The sequence below is a fragment of the Artemia sp. Qi Xiang Cuo genome, chromosome 2 (genome assembly GCF_049724085.1).
Source record: "Artemia sp. Qi Xiang Cuo chromosome 2, ASM4972408v1, whole genome shotgun sequence".
Taxonomy (NCBI): domain Eukaryota; kingdom Metazoa; phylum Arthropoda; class Branchiopoda; order Anostraca; family Artemiidae; genus Artemia; species Artemia sp. Qi Xiang Cuo.
In genome coordinates, this window is record NC_142795.1 from 77,045,807 (window position 1) to 77,062,685 (window position 16,879).

A 16,879-nucleotide genomic window follows, 5' to 3' on the forward strand; every position below is an offset into this window, starting at 1 on the left:
AGAGGATGTTGGAATAAACCATTAAAGCTAGAATGCATTTTTTGTTTTGCCACATAGCCTAACAGTAGAATATTTCTATGTGCGTAGCTGCAAATTGGCGTCATTCATATTTAAGTCTAGTGCACCTAGATTGATACAGTTAACATCTACCCCTAACAAATAGTCCACTCACTACGCGCTTATCCTCGTTCTAACAGAGGAAGTTATATGTGGCCTACATATTTTTTTTTCCATTGTTGTTCTAATAATTTTTTCCTATGTTATTTGAGAATCTATTTGTTGAGTGATAATGTGTCTTATTTTCAGGGGACTGTCATATTTGCTAGTGGATCTCCGTTTCCCCCAGTTCAATTTAATGGAAAGACATTTTATCCTGGACAGGGTAACAACGCTTATATTTTCCCCGGTGTAGCACTTGGCGTTATATGTACAGGATTATATCACATCGGTGATGAAGTCTTCCTAATGGCGGCCAAGGTGAGTGCCTTTTTTCCCTTCAAATCGATCGAAATCAAAAGCTGGACCTTTCGGTCCAGCACTGTTGAATTCATACTGTCACGCAAAAGACCAATAGGTGCAGCCATATACGCAGAAATATATTAAGTTTTGTTTTTAAATTTTTTGCATAGTCTGTGAAACAATAATTTTTGTTCGTTTAAGTTTCGACTTTTCTCTTTTCTTCTGCAAATAAAAACTTTTTTTTTTTTTTTTTTAATTAATTTTTTACAAACACTGGAGCCACTTTAGTTCGTAGTCTAGATACCGTTTATTTAGGCCTGGAAGTATTTGAGCTGTCTTGATTATAAGCCATTTTTCATTTTTCAGATCTCATTCTCTTATAGCAAAGTTTTTTTTTGTATGGGGTTGTGGTTTTTAATTTTTTTTGTTTTTTTTGTAACTCTCCTCATACTTAACTTGACTTGCTTTATTTACTACTAATTACAAAATAAACTATATACAAGCAACCGCCCGGGGAAGGCTCAAAAAGCCTGATGAAAGACGGCTGCAATCCTCTAATTCTCAACCTCTCAAAATTCTAATTCTCAAAAAAAAAAAAAGACCTGAAAAAAGACCTGAACACCTCTCAATTTAAACAATAATACCAAAAACTATGAAGAAAAGAAAAAAAAATTAGGACATTAATGATGACAATAATAATAAATTACCTCCCCTCTCCCAATAAATGTTTTTTTATTTTTACTTTAAACGACCCAATGTGTTCAGCTTCCCGAACGCCAACTGGGATATCATTCCAAATAGCCGGAGCCAAATACCGAATCCCGAAACCTGCACGTGTGGTGCAAAATTTTCCGCCTCTCTAGTCGCATACCTGTGGAGTGAACTATTTACGCGAAAAAAATTTGTAAAAACTGGAGGACATACATCATTCCAACATCTATAGGCAAAAATAGCAGCTTGGTAATCGCCAATCTGACCAATGTTAAGCACTCTTAATTTTTTAAAACATGACGCGGTATCATTCACATTTTCTATATAATTCCCAAGAAGACGTACTGTTTTATTTTGTAAAATTTGCACTCTTTTGAAACTTGTATAAAAATTGCTAGACCAAATGACACAACCATAAGACATATAAGGCGCAACAATACTATGATACAATAATAAAAGAACCGATAATGGTAAAAAATGCTTCAAACGACGCAAAATTCCCAGACCTCTAGCCACTTTAGCTGCAACAAGATCACTATGGTGCTTCCAAGACAAATTACAATCAAGCTGGAAGCCCAAATAACACACCTCATGCACCTGTGACAAAGGCTTACCATTAAAAAATATGTCTCCATCAACACTCGGAGGCTTACCAACTCTCCTAAAAATCATAAAATTAGTTTTTTTAACATTCACTGACCAAAGGCTGAAACTTGTAAATACATAAAATGACTTTAAAACCCTATTTACTTTCAATAATAGATCATCAATCATTCGACTAGACATAGTTAAAGCAGTATCATCCACAAAAGTCGTGATAAAACACTCCGGTAAGTAAAAACTCATTGAATCAACATACACAAGGTACAGAAGTAGTCCCGAGACAGATCCCTGAGGTACACCACACTTCACTTGATAGGGAGAAGAAAATGCATCATTTAAAACAACTTGAATAGATCTTCCACTTAAAAAACTATCAAACCATTTCAGATAATTACCACGAACTCCAAGGGACTGTAGACGTTTGAGTAAAATTTTAAAATCTACTGTATCAAACGCCTTTCTAAAATCAATAAAAACAGTCAAAGGGATTTCACCACGTTCAAAGCATCTATTTTCAATATCACAAAGAGAATGCACGGCGTCCGACATCGAGTGACCTTTCCTAAAGCCGAACTGAGTTTCACTTAACATCCCTGTTTTCGTAAGGTAATCATATAGCCTTTTATGCACAATTTTTCAAATATTTTTGAAAACAGGGGAAGGATTGATATAGGTCTATAATTTTCGATATCTAGTTTAGACCCACCTTTCTGGAGAGGGATGACTTTTGCCCTTTTAAGCGCATCGGGGAATACCCCAGTTTCCAGGGAAAGATTGATTATGTGGACGAGACATGGTATTAAATAACACATCACTGATTTAAAAACCCTCAAATGAATTCCATCTGTCCCTGCTGAATTAGATTTGATTGTTTTCACAACCTTCAGAATTTCATCTCGAGTACATGGTTGAAATTCAATTTCATTTCTAATTCCTCTTTCATCCAAAAATTCGTCCTCCAAGGAATCATTATTAAAATTCACTAACCCTTCCGCCTGCACATTTTGACCAATACTTGAGAAGAACTCAGCAAATTTATTAATAATAATCGTTTCATCACTCACTGCTTCTCCTTAAATCAGCAGCGAATTGGGGGGAGCTTCTTTCTTCTTTCCCAATATGTCATTTATAACCTTCCAAGTTCCTCTCGCGTTATCCTTATTTACACTCAGTTGGTTAGCAAAATATTCTTTTTTGGCTTTCCTTCTCATTGAGTTCACTTTATTGCGTATTATTTTAAACTCTTCCAATTTCTTGACACACCTACTATTTAAATAATCTACATACACTTGATTTCTTAAATCTGACGCTTCAAGAATTTCTGTAATTATCCAAGGCTTCCTGGGTTGATCCTTATGCGGTTTCACAAATTTAACTGGGCAAGTCTTGTCATGAATTGGCTGTATGATCCCCATCATGCAATCAAATGCCCCAGAAGCGTCATCTTTTATCTCCAAAATCTCGCTAAGATCAGTGCTGCTTAACTCATCACCATACCTTTGTAAGTTCTCTTTTTTTAACGATCGAGTCTTCACTTTTTTTTCTTTCCTTTCTTTCTATGCGGACACAAAGTACCGATCCGGGAACTGGAAAATGGTCAGAACAAGGGTACAAAACCACATCAGCATAACTACGGTCTAGGTATTTAGAACCAACAAAAATATTGTAAATGAGAGTAGCTGAATGACTCGTAACCCATGTTGGAATATTAGATAGGGGAAAAAGATCATTAGCAACCATCAAATTAAAAAAAATTAAGATTCACTCCAGTTAATGATAGCAGATCGAATTTAAAATCACCCATACAAATAAACTCTAAACCTGTCCGAGACACTGCAAGCTTAAGTTGGTCAAATCCATGCTCAAAATCTTCCCAGATTGCGCTCGGTGGCTTATACACAATACTAATCAAAAATTTACTACTACCCAAATTTAAATCAATACTAAAACTTTCAAACTTACCCTCTATCCAAACATCAATATCATTTCTTACTTGGTATGTCAATGACTTTGAAATCAAAAACGCAATTCCCCCTCTGTGAAGTGAAGTCCGGTTTTTAGCCTCCAAATTATAATCTGGAAAAGAATACAGCGAGAAAGAGTGTTCCTGACTAAAAAAACTTTCAGATATACCAATAAAACTAATTTTTCCCTGAGAATCAGAAAGAAATTGCAACACATCTTCATAACCAGTAGTGAGGTGACAATTACAGGCACATATACACAACGAATCAGCTTCCCCTGGGTCTAACTTGTATCTTTGGACATAAGCACTATTTTTTAACGGTTGAAATCTAACTTGGTTCATACACGGTTCTGCATCTCTTGCCATTGGTGCCAATAAAACCTCGTCTAGACGAAAAGGTCGGTTCATTAAATCATTAAGTGAAGAACTAACGAAAGTAAATAAATAAACATATAACATATATCTCTAAATAAAAAAAAAGAAAAAAAAAGTAATAAATAAAAAATAGGAGACAAAGACATTTTTTTTGAAAATAATAATAGAAAGACTAAAACCAAAAACGAAACAAAACGGATCCCTCAAAAGAAAAGGAAAAGCAAGAATAAAATAAACGGGAGACAAAAACAGTTTATGCTAATAATAATAAGAATTTAAAATATCGCGAAAAAGAAAGAGAAAGAAAAAAGGCAACAAAGCTGTACAGAGAAGAAAAAACGACAGAAAACAACACAAATACGAATTCAAACGCATTCAGCAAGGGATCTTATTTTCCGGGCAGACGATTCACCAGGTAGCTTCACTAGTATGTTGCCCCGGTCGGTCCATACAGTTTTAACATCAAAGCGATCCCTTGCGGCATTTAGCAGGTCGCGACGTCGCTTTGTAAGGGATTCCGACACAAAGATTCCAGACCCAGCTAGTTTAGACTTCTGTAAGAACACTTTTCGAGCAACTTCTTTACTAACAAATCGCACTAAAACTGGGGCAACTTTGTCACTGGTGGTATGAGGCCCATTCATTCTAAACCGGAAAACACTTGATAATTCACCAGAAGATATACCAGTAACACCCATCCGTGTCGAAAGGACACTGAGCATAGTCGTTTTAAGGTCAACTCCTGGCTTTTGCTTCAGACCGTTTAAAACAAGACTGTCCAATATATTTTCTTTATCAAAAAAGTCTAGCTTGACTTCGATTTTTTCAATTCGATTATCCAGATTACGGGTTTGCATTCTATACATTTTCAACTCACGCTCGATACGGTCTAATATGGGGTTGAGTTCTAGTGACACAGACTTATATCACTCGCTAATTATAGTCTCAGCTGTATCTTTAAGACCAGATTTTGCACTCGAGCAACACTTGGCAGAAACCTAACGAGTTATCTCTCTAACTATAGATTCCCTAGTTTTCTCTAGCTCCTGTTCTGTAGCGGAAATTCGTGCAAATAAAGCAGACTGTGAACCAGGCAGTACGGCAGCTTGATCCGGTACTTTTAGTGCCGCAAACGCTTTTGAAATAGACCTGTAAATGTCGGGAAAATGCTCAAGTTCCTCAAAAGGTTGTTTCACACTATTTGCAGTTTTAGTAGAAGCCTCTTGAACATTATCCTTGTACGATACAAGATTATTCTCAGAAACAATTTGCTCGTTATGATCCCCTTTACAAAAGATAAAATAGTTAGTTCGCATCATTTTTCGTAATCTTCACAATTCGTACAGGCCACAATGGATAGCCTGCAAATTTCGCCAGTGCAAGATCGAATTGCTTGAAAGACGTCATGATTAGTGTGAGAAAGAAAAACCAAAATTAAAAATGAAGAACCAAAATGAGAATTATTTTGTAGTGGGCAGGCCCACGGAAGGTGTTGACAATCACTGCTCTTGCAGGGTGGCCCAGTGGACCATAAAGGTCAGCGACATTTTTTTTCCACCGTTTTATGACTTCCAAAACAGCATAGCATCCAATTATTAACAAAATAACTAAGCCACAGCAAGTCCTTTTTCTTTTCACAAAATGTGAATACAGCGAAACGAATTAATTCACTTATTGCGAAACTGTCCACTGTAATTTATTCTAAACTTAATCCGGCTTAAAAACAAAACAGATGTTTACAGGTCAGATGCCAAACAAGAACTGATTAGTGTATGATTAAGTAGTATATTTAACGGGGAGGGGTTTTTACCCCTCCTCCGGAATATACCCCCCCCCCCGCGAAAAATACCCCCATGGCTGATTGGTCTTCATGGTCCGGTGTTATTATGTATTAACATTGAACGGATCCTTTAAGGATAAAACAACTTTTATTGGAAATGCGGAAATGGTAGAAATATTTGGCAGGAGTGGATTTGAACATTGAGATTTTGATTTATTTCCCTGCCTTTTAAGAATACCTTAATCGTAATCTCAAACAGATGTTTCGCCTTTTTTTAAATATGCTTTAATTCACCCAGAAAATCTGAACAAAAGTATTGAAGAGGTTTAGTTTCTAAGATATACCTTAAATCCAAAACTCTTAAACCCTATTACTGTACAAGTTTGCTATCTTACTGGATTTAATCCTAGATTTTCTGTCTCAGTGATTCAAACTATTAGAAAAACAAATGCTATCTTTAGAACAAATTTATTTTTCATTTATTTTAAATAACGCTTGAAAATTGCTCTGACAATTCTCAAGTATCTTGAAAATATCAAACAGTTCGTGGTAACGAACTGTAAGTAAGGAGCGATAGATACATCCAATATATACCAATACCAATATATAGATACCAATAGATACATCAAAAGAATCAGATTTTAATGCTGATTTCAAATATATAAGTTTCATCAAGTTTAGTCCTACCTATCAAAAGTTACGCGCCTGAGAAAATTTGGCTGATTTTCGAAAAAAGGAGGAAAGACCCCCTAAAAGGTATAGAACGTTAATGAAAATCACACCATCATATTCATCGTATCAGAGAACCCTGCTGCGGAGGTTTCAAGCTCATATCTACAAAAATATGGAATTTTGAATTTTTTGCCATAAGAAAGATCACGGATGCGTGTTTATTTTTTTTTTTTTTTGTTTATTTTTTACAGGGGTGATAGTATTGACCCATTAGTCACAGAATATCGGAAGACGGCTTATTCGAACGAAAATTAAAATTTCTAGTACCCTTTTTAAGTGAACAAAAACATTGGAGGGCAACTAGGCCCCCTTCCCCGCCCATTTTTTTCCCAAAATCACCCGATCGAAATTTTGAGACTGCCGTTTTGTTCAGTATTGCCAAAAATGTCATAACTATGTCTTTCAGGAAAACTCAATCCGACAAAGTCCCAGGGGGGAGGGTTGAAAGTTGTAAGCTTTATCCAATGTTAAAACATAGTATTGATTGTTGGAAGTCACACAGACGTTTTCAGTGGGGATTTTTTTTCTGGTTGTGGGGGAGATTGGGTCGGGGGTTATGTGGGAGGATCTTAAAATGAAGGAAGTTTTCATGGAAGAAGGGACATTGCTATGAAGGGGGCGCTGGATTTCCCAGTATTATTTAAATAAAGATCAGAAATTATATATATAAAAAAATAAGTTTTTTAACTGAAAGTAAGGAGCAACATCAAAACTTAAAACGACAGAAAACATTGCGTATATGATTGGGTTCATACCCTAGTCAATACCTCGCTCTTTAAGCCAAAGGTTATTTAGTACTTTATAAGAGCTATTTATTCTAATTAACGGCATTTGTGATTAAGGGGTCATTTTTAAAGAGTTGGAACAAAACTCAAACTTTAGCTTAAAGAGCAAGGTATTGACTAGGGGACGAACCCTCTAATATACGTATTAAAAATCTAAGAATATAGAGGTTCCTTGCGTAAGTTGATTCGTAAGTAAAGGATATTCATTACTAATTCAAACGTTCGTAAATAAAATTAAAAAACTTTCGAAAAAAACAAATAAATTCAAAATCGATATTCAAATTTTTTTTTTTATTTATTGTACGGTTATTAAATATAAAAACAATTACTTAGTTAAAAACGTTCAAAAATTAAATAAAAAAAACGAGTTTTTTTAAATGAAAGTAAGGAACGACATTAAAGTTTAAAACGAACAGAAATTATTCCGTATATGAAAGGGGCTGTCCCCTCCTCAACTCCTCGCTCTTTGTGCTAAAGTTTGACTTTCTTACAACTCTATTTTTGTTTTAAACAATGAAAAACTTTAGCGTAAAGAGCGAGGCGTTGAGGAGGGGACAGCCCCTATCATATACGGAATAATTTCTGTTTGTTTTAAGTTTTAGCGTCGTTCCTTACTTTCAGTTAAAAAAACTTGTTTTTTTATTTAATATCTGTTAAGCTCGGTCTGTCTATCTAATTTGGACTGTTGTAGTGCGTTTGTGACATCAAAAATAGATTGGCAAGAAAGCAAATAAACATAACCTGTTGAATATAGTAAATTTTAGTGTATGATTAAGTAGTATATTTAACGGGGAGCCGGCGTTTACCCCTCCCCCGCGAAACCCCCCCCCCCCCCGAGAAAAATACTCCCCGTGGCTGGTTGGTCTTCAATCACTTTGAAATTATAAAAAAAAGACTAGAACTCCCGATTTTTGACGTAATGAGCGCCCTCTGAAGTTTCTGTGACTATGAGGTGGAGGTGGGAATGAGGAAGGGGCAGTTCTCCTCCTATACGGAATAAATTCTGTTCATTTTGAAGTTTAATGTTACGTTTTTTTTTCATAATAACAGCGTAGACCAGAAATGTTCCCTGAAATCAAGAGGGATTAAATATCAAATTCATATTTTTGAGGCGTTTTTCAAGTTTTTTTTTGTCCCCCCGAAAAAAATAACCCCTAAACAAAAATCCTGGATACGACCTTGGGGATTATACATCAATTTCTACTTCCATCTCTCCCTTAGAACGAATTCTGTATTTTTCTGAAGACTCAATGAGTGTTGGGATCTTTTTGCATCAAAATGCACCCTTTGAGGCATCTTCCACCCTCCCTCCCTAACTACAAAACAATAAGAGGCCCCCATTGTAGAGGTTTAAAGCCCATATATGGAAATGTTTGAAATTGTAAAACAACAGGGAATTTACCTAAAGACAGTGAAACTCGTTTAGACCTTAAAAATATTTCGGCTAGTTAGGGAGGGAGGAGATACCTCAGAGGGTGCATTTTAATGCCAAAACGTCTCAACTCTCATGGAGCTTTCAGATAAATACAGAATAGATAAAAGACAAGAAGAGGGTGGAGGTAGAAATTGATGTATAATCCCCAGGGCCGTATCAACGACTTCAGTTTGTTTTTTCGGGGGGGGGGGAGGGGTAGAAAAAACTTTTGAAACCGCATCAAAAATGTAAATTGATATTTAATCCCTCTTGATTTCTTGGAATATTTCTCTTCTACGCTTTTATTATGAAACTAAAGAATAGCATTAAGCCCGTAATGAGCAGAATGTATTCCGTACAGGAGGGAAACTTCCCCTTTCTCATCCCTACCTCTGCCTCGTGGTCGTAAAAACTTCGGAGTATGCTCATTCGATTAGAAATTGAATTCTATTTCTTTTTTATAAGTCGAAAGTGATTGGAGACCAGCCAGCCGGAGGAGTAAACGCCAAAACTCTATTTAACGAAAATAAACAAAATTCAAATTTACTATTTTACTAGATTTAAACCTGGGTTTCTCATCTCAATGAGCACAACTTTTGAAAAAAAAAACTTTTTGAATGATCTCCGAAATGAATTCAGTTTCCATCTGCGTTTTGAAATTACTTTGACAATGCTTAAGCATCTTCGAAATCGGTCTGTTGAACTTGGGAATTCACTAAAGGGATTTCTATGGAGATAATATTATTAGGAAATCACTAAAAACGTCCTTTTTAGTGTCCTCTTGAGCCCAATTTCCTGGAGCTTCAGCAGGTTAAATTAGGGAATTGAAACAGTGTCGAAAATTACCCTTTGAAATTTAATTGAAAAAAACTTGGTTTTTACCTTGTAGTTCTTTATAAAAAGAATCAAATCAAGTGTTTTCCTGTTTGCTATGTTTTTCAGTTACCTTTTAATAAATCAAAGCTATATAATTAGTGTTCATTTGGTAGAAATTTGGCTTAGAGAGCCTGGTGAAGCTGTCCTAAACTATTCGGAATCATGATTTGGTTTTCTAAGAGGAACATGGTGGGTCTGACACTTTCCGAAAATTGTGTCTTATGCTTAAAATTCTCTTAGGGACACCATGTATGTTCATATTATCTTTTGGGTGGAGTGGAAGTATTCTAGGAAGGTGGTTAGGGGGAGGAGTCTGTTTAAGATAAGATAAGATAAGATAAGTTTTATTCTTCATTATATATACACATACAATATTACATGCTATTATTCCCCCAAAGGCTCATTGGCCTGTACAAAGGGGGAAGACATGAAATGCTTACTCAAAAATGAAAAACAAAACACTTACTCACATACAAAGGAGAAGAAAAGAAAGTATAGATACAATGAAAACTATAGAAAAAATAGAATAAATAAGCTAAATTAATTAATTAGATTAAACAGACTAAAAAAAAAAAAAAAAAAAAAAAAAAAAAAAAAAAAAAAAAAAAACATAAATAAAAATAACATCTACGAAGCCAAAAAATTTTAACATTTTTTCTTTTTTTTTTTTCCTTTTTTTTTTTTTAAACAAACCGAATGAGTGGCACCCTCGAGCTGATTCAGGCAACTTATTCCAAACAATATGACACGCCATTAGAGGATTAAAATCTGACCATATACAAGGAGTAAAGAAGGACACTAAGCCCCAAGACCTTTTTTGTATTTATTCCTTAGGAGCATTACGGAGCATACACACATGCACCCATAAATACGCACAAAGTCCTGAAACTCTTTTCGAAAAGATAATTGGTGGAGTTAGATTCAAACGTAGATTGTTATTCAATATCACTATTCTCTGTTGTTTTCTGGTGTTGGTAATGCATTTATAAATATACTTAAAATCAAATGACTGTTTATTGTCAAAAGTTTTACTCGTTTTTATACTTTCTTGTCATTTTAAATATAGCTGGAAATGCAATGTAGTCAAAGAAATTATTTACGATGTACAAATGGACCACTGAAATTTTTGGCCACAAATGCATAAATATCTTGCATACATATTGTGTATGGTTACATCGATAAATGAAGATTCTTTACCTGGCTAGACACCTTTTTTAACTGAATTCACTGCATATAAAAAATTGATAAGAATCATGAAAACTCGGCACTTGTCAATTCAAAGAAACACACCCAAAAATAGAACTTACGTTAATCCTAATGATGTATACCAAAACATGGTGATAATATAATACTTTCGAAACAAAATTATGAAAACTACGATAAATAATTATGTAAAGCAGGCCACGCACAACGCATTATAATAAATACCTGACCCAACTTAACCTAGCTCCTAACCATCTATGTATATTAAAAAATTAATTAAACACGTCTCACATAAACCCACAACATCAGGCTCTCCATCAGAAACAATTTGTCTTAAATTATCAATTGACGAGGAGAGACCCTGAATGTTAAACTTAAATGCTGTCAAAGAATAATTTCCTTTGGTAACCTCCTCTCCCCCCCAAATCCGAAACATATTTACTATAACAAATAGGGTTTATATTAATCGGACTTTGATTAGCCTGACCCACATAATTATTTACAATACTAATTACATCGAAAGGATTATATTCAAACTCCAAAGCCGACTCTCATGGCTTAAAAAATTCACAAAAACAGGTTTTACTTGGAGTCTATTAAAGTCACCAGATGAACCAAAAAGAAATCTTTACTTAAATCAATTGCAAAAGAAAAACCTGTCAAAGGATTACAAACAATCAAATAACTAATTGGACAGCAGGTATTATCGGAATGAACCATTAGCACTGAAAGAGAAACAAAAATGAAAAAATAAAGTAAATAAATGAAAATCAATGAACTGTGGAAGGCATTTACAAAATAAGAAAAATACTAACAAGTCACATACTAATGCATTCATGCGAATAGTTAATTTTACGTATACGAGTTTCACCCGGAACTTTGGCTAGAACTTGTCCATGATCAGACCAAACACTTCTTGGACCAAAGGAGCTGCGAGCCACGTTTAATAGATCGCGACGCTTTTTAGTTAGGTTTTCAGACACAAATACACCTGACTTAACCAACTTACTTTTTGCTGCAAACACTTTTCGAGCAATATCCAAGTTTGAAAATTTTACCAGGATGGGGGCAATTTTCACATTCTCAGTTTGAGTAGCAGGCTGACGGAACCGATTAGCCTTTTAGAGGTCCATTTTTTTGAAATCTTGCAAGCCCATTATTTTTGTTATCACTTCAATAAGATTATCCATCAATTCCACATTGGGGTTTGGTTTCACACCGTAGAAAATTAGGGTGGCAAGTAAGGTATCCTGCTCAAGTTGGTCAACCCTGTCCTCTATTATAGAAATTTTATTTTCAAGCAAGTTCACAGCTTTATAAAGTCTTTGAAGGGTTGATTCAATTTTTTCAAATTTAGCATTATATTCAAGGGAAATAGAATTATAAACTTCGTTCACAATATCTTCACTGATAATTTCGGAAGCTCGGCGATCTTTCATTGTGTCTGATACGACACGAGAAATGTCATTCATTAAGTTGGACTTAGTGTTGATTAGTTCCTCTTGAGTTTCATTTATTATTTCCTTTAAAGTTGATGCTGCTGCTGAAGTCGGAGTTGACGGCGCTAGGCTGGATTTTACTTTAGTTTTTTTGGGTAGAGACAAGTAGGTTTTACTCTTAGTCTTGAAAATATCAGAGAATAGGCGCGGCTCTTCAAAAGCCTTATTTACATCTTTATCTGTTCTTGTACAGGCTTCTTTAAAGTGCTCATTCCAGTTGCGGACATGAGCTTCAGCTATAAAATGCTCAGAGTGGGTACCGTAGCAAAAGACTAGGTATCTAGCTTGATTTTTATGGTCTTTGGTGGTTTTAATAACTACTGATGGCCATAAGGGGTATCCCTTAAAAGAAGCTAGGACAAGATCGAACTCTTTGTATTTTGCCATTATACAATCTACAGATACGAAGGGGGGGGGGCGCACTACACTTAACAAACTTCAACTACTAAATGTTCCAATATTCCACCCCAAAGTACTCACGCTTGTAATATGTGCTTAGTTGCTTATACAAGTTCAACAAATTTCAGCAAGAACTACATCCGATTCAATTGAAAACTTGTTTAGCTCTTCACTCCTTGAACTCTGACAATGTATGTTCCCTGTATGTTCATATTATCTTTTGGGTGGAGTGGAAGTATTCTAGGAGGGGGGTTAGGGTGAGGAGTCTGTTTACCTGTTGGAGGTAGCCATAAAGTTTGTTTTACAGGGTCCCTTTGCTTTGTATGCATTCTTGGATAAATTTTCACCAAACATTCATCTTAAATCATTCTTTTTTCTCCTTATGATTAGGATATTATTGAAGAGTATTACCTTTCCGTGGCTGTGAACCATGAGCCATAGGTCAAATAAGAGTAGCCTACTTCATTCAGGTGCAGCAGTGTTATTTTTCATCATTTTTAGGGCTAAATCTACTGTTTGTTGGCTCTCTTGTATATTGCACTATCTTGCCGTATATACCAATGTTTTGTGAACGAATCCCATGACGTTAAATAAAAATAATATCTATTCTAATATGCTTTTTGAGGACAAAGTATAATAAAGATGTATTTTAAGGGACTTCATTGGGATACCTTTCAATGGCTTTCAACCATGAGCCAAAGGTCAAATAAGGGCGCATCACCCGAATGCAACAGTGATATCCTTTATCATTTTTATAGCTAAATCTGCTTTTTGTTAGCCCTCTTCTGTATTCCACTATCGTTCTTACTAAACTAATAAAATGTTTACTTTTTCCTTTTAAATTCAAGTATTTACACCCAAATTTGCATGCCCAAGCTCGCAAGATGGTTTTTAGTAATGTGAAACCATAAAATTAAATAAAGAGAAAAAATGTGATAGTCTAATACTTCAAGCCTTCTAAGGGCTGTCTCCGGGAATTTAGCAATGTCCCAGATTCACATGCCAAAATGCTAAGGTTTTGACAAAAGATATCAGAATATCAAATACTAAGATGTTTTTTGAGGGTAACATTTAATATGCTCGTAAATACACTTTTGCCAAGATCCATAGCTCTCAACGGAAGTTCTAAGACCTTCGGAAAAATGCCAAAAAGTGGCGGTCCTGGCCCCAATAAGATCCAAAGCTATTAACGAGGTTGAAGTCGGCATGTTTATTTGACAGCTTTCCAACACTACAGTAATCCTTGTTTGTTGTATTATTTATATATTATCTATACAAATAATTCGCTCCATGGGTGTACTATGAGCAGATTTGTAGGGGAAGGTGAGTAACCCTATTCCGTGAAATCTTATAAAATGCGTATGAGTCCTTGTCTTTTCAGCAAAAGTAAATACTATCAAACACCCTTCGCTTATATAAACAATTATATAAAACCTTGTTAACAGTGAGATAAAACCGAAAACCCTCAGAACGTCATCGAATAGGACTCAGCAGATGGGTGTCATCTATGATGGTGACAGAAGTTAAAAATGCCTGCTAGAAAACCCATTGTCTCCCTCAAGAAAAATCGTAAAAAATGAATGTAAGCATGTCTCTGAAAAAACCAAACAAAAAAAACACAGAATTTGGCATTTGGCTCTCTTCTTGCTAGCTTTACGCGTTTCTGTCCTCAGATTCTCTGCATAAAAAAGTAAACAATTTATTATTTAAAACCAGTCAGCTTAAATTTAACCAATTTATTAGCTGCAAATAAAATATATAGTCCTGCCTTATTTTACATTCTCATTTATCGTCTGTAGGAAGGAAGCGATATGCCAAGAAGACTGCCGTATTTTTTTTTTTTTTTTAATAAAGATAATTGACAACCTTTTTGTCATAAATTTTTAAAGAGCTCTTTGATCTAGCCTAATAACGCCAAATTTCAGCTTGTCGTAGCCTATTTTTCTGCCTTTAATTTAATTTTTATTAAAAACTATGTTTTAATTAATTTGTCGTGGTTTTTTAGTCTTTCTTAGGTTTCTGATCAGTTCTTGGCTGCTGGAATTAAAAAAAGTTAAATTTTAATTGTTGTAAATATATGTTCTGGTATTACTGTTATTGCCGCTTTTTAACTAGTAATTATATTATATTACTGGTATGTGTGAAATTCCGAAGTCAAGTTACAATTCTGCATACGAAGAAGTTCTCTGAGGAACAATATATACTTATCCCTTTTCCGCTATACGTTTCCCGTTTCCTGTTCCGTGAGTCCGTTATGCTTATCAAATCCAAAGAGTTTTTTGTGTTACTCACACTTTTACTAGAAAGAAAGTAATATCCCAAGAAGATATCACCGTATGTTTGTGACAAGGATAATTGATATCTCTCTGAAGATCTGTTTCAAGAGATCTTTTGTATCCTTCAGCTCAAACTTATTTCTGCTGAGACAATCCATGATCATTTGGCCCCCTCCAGATCTGAGTTTATTTTTAATTTTTCTCTCCAGTATCACAGTTGATGCTCTAATTCTGTCAAAGCATGCTGTTCTAAGGTTCCATATGGATCCTAATCTTTTTCTAATAGTTAGGTATCGATAGAAATTGCAACTGAGAGGCATTAGTAAACCAATATATGACCATCTATTTTAGTTAGTATTAGGATATTTTGGTACACATCGAAATATTTAAGAAAGAAATATCTTAAGATATAGATCGAGATGTACTGCATATAACTACGTGTTTGGTAATATCAATATTTTTTTTAAAAACGCTTATGTAAAATCCATTTACTTGTATATATTAATACACGAAATGTGTAAAAAAAAGAGAGTTTGGTTGGCTCAGATAATAGAGAATAAGCATCTTAATATTGAGAATATTAAGAAACAATATATTCTTTTTTGCGTAAAGTTATCTTTGCGGGAAAAAAATCGATAGGTATGATTGAGAGTGTTGAGATAATATTACAAATATCTAGATAATATTAGGTGCATTGATGTTGAGACTTACATAACTGTAAGTATGGTTAACTCAGTTTGGTTAGCTCAGATGGTTGAGCATAAGCATCTCAGTTTTAGGGTCAAGGGACGGCCACTATTTTAGACTCCTTTTTTTTCATCGGTGAAAGCAAAATATTTTGAGACCGTATATTCCTTTTTGGGTAAAAGTTGTCTTTGCAGAAAAAAAATCGATACGTATCAGGTAGTATTATAAATGTTAAGATATTATTAATGGTAAGGAGGTTGAAATACTCATAACGGTAAGTATGGTTACCTCACTTTGGTTAGCCAAGATGGTAGAGTATAAGCATCTCAGTTTTAGGGTCAAGGGACGGCCGCTATTTTAAGCTTTTTTCATCGATAAAAGTAAAATATTGAGAGACCGTATATTCCTTTTTGGGTAAAACTTGTCTTTGCGAAAAAAAATGCTAGGTATGATTGAGAGTTTTAAGATGCTATTGCCAGTGATGAAATACTATTATGGTGGTAGAGGGTTGGAATATTCCTAACGATAAGTAAGGTTTCGTTCTTCTCCTGCTCCTTCTATCCCTCCAAGTCTTGTAGTTGGTGATGGGGTTGTTGAGGGTATTCCATCTGTTCAAGAAGCATTTACATCATATTTTGCTAATATTGGGAAAACCACTGCTTCTTCAGTCAGGTTTTCACAGTCACAACCAGATTACAAATCTTATCTTGCTTCTGATGTTGATGTATCCAGGATTGTCAATAGCTTGAAGGGTTCTTCATCGTCTGGCCCTGACTGTATTCCAACTATGGTAGTTAAGTTCATTCTTCCTTCAATTATTTCTCCATTGACAAAACTTAAAAATCTTTCTTTTGAAAATGGGATTTTCCCCAGTTCTCTTAAGCGAGCTAGAATAATTGTTTTATATAAAGGTGGACGAAAAAATTATCCAGCCAATTATCGTCCTATATCTTTGTTGTCTGTTTTTAGCAAAATTTTTGAAAAGACCCTGCTTTCCCGTCTACTTGCTTTTCTACATGATTTTCAGTTTGGCTTCCGAGCTAAACATTTTACGGAGCATGCGTGTGTAACTCTTTTAAATTTTCTCCACACCGCGCTTGACTCTGGTTTGGTT

At 34.9% G+C, this 16,879-nt stretch overlaps 1 protein-coding gene across 3 annotated transcripts in view; it reads left to right on the forward strand.

Annotated features, from left to right (window-relative positions):
• Positions 1-16,879, forward strand: part of Men-b (NADP-dependent malic enzyme b, mitochondrial) — a 270,075-nt gene that overhangs the window by 233,805 nt on the left and 19,391 nt on the right. For all 3 annotated transcript variants that reach the window (XM_089103272.1, XM_089103274.1, XM_089103273.1), the window contains exon 10: positions 307-477. In XM_089103272.1, the coding sequence (XP_088959398.1) occupies positions 307-477 (171 nt within the window). The remainder of the gene's footprint in view (positions 1-306; positions 478-16,879) is intronic.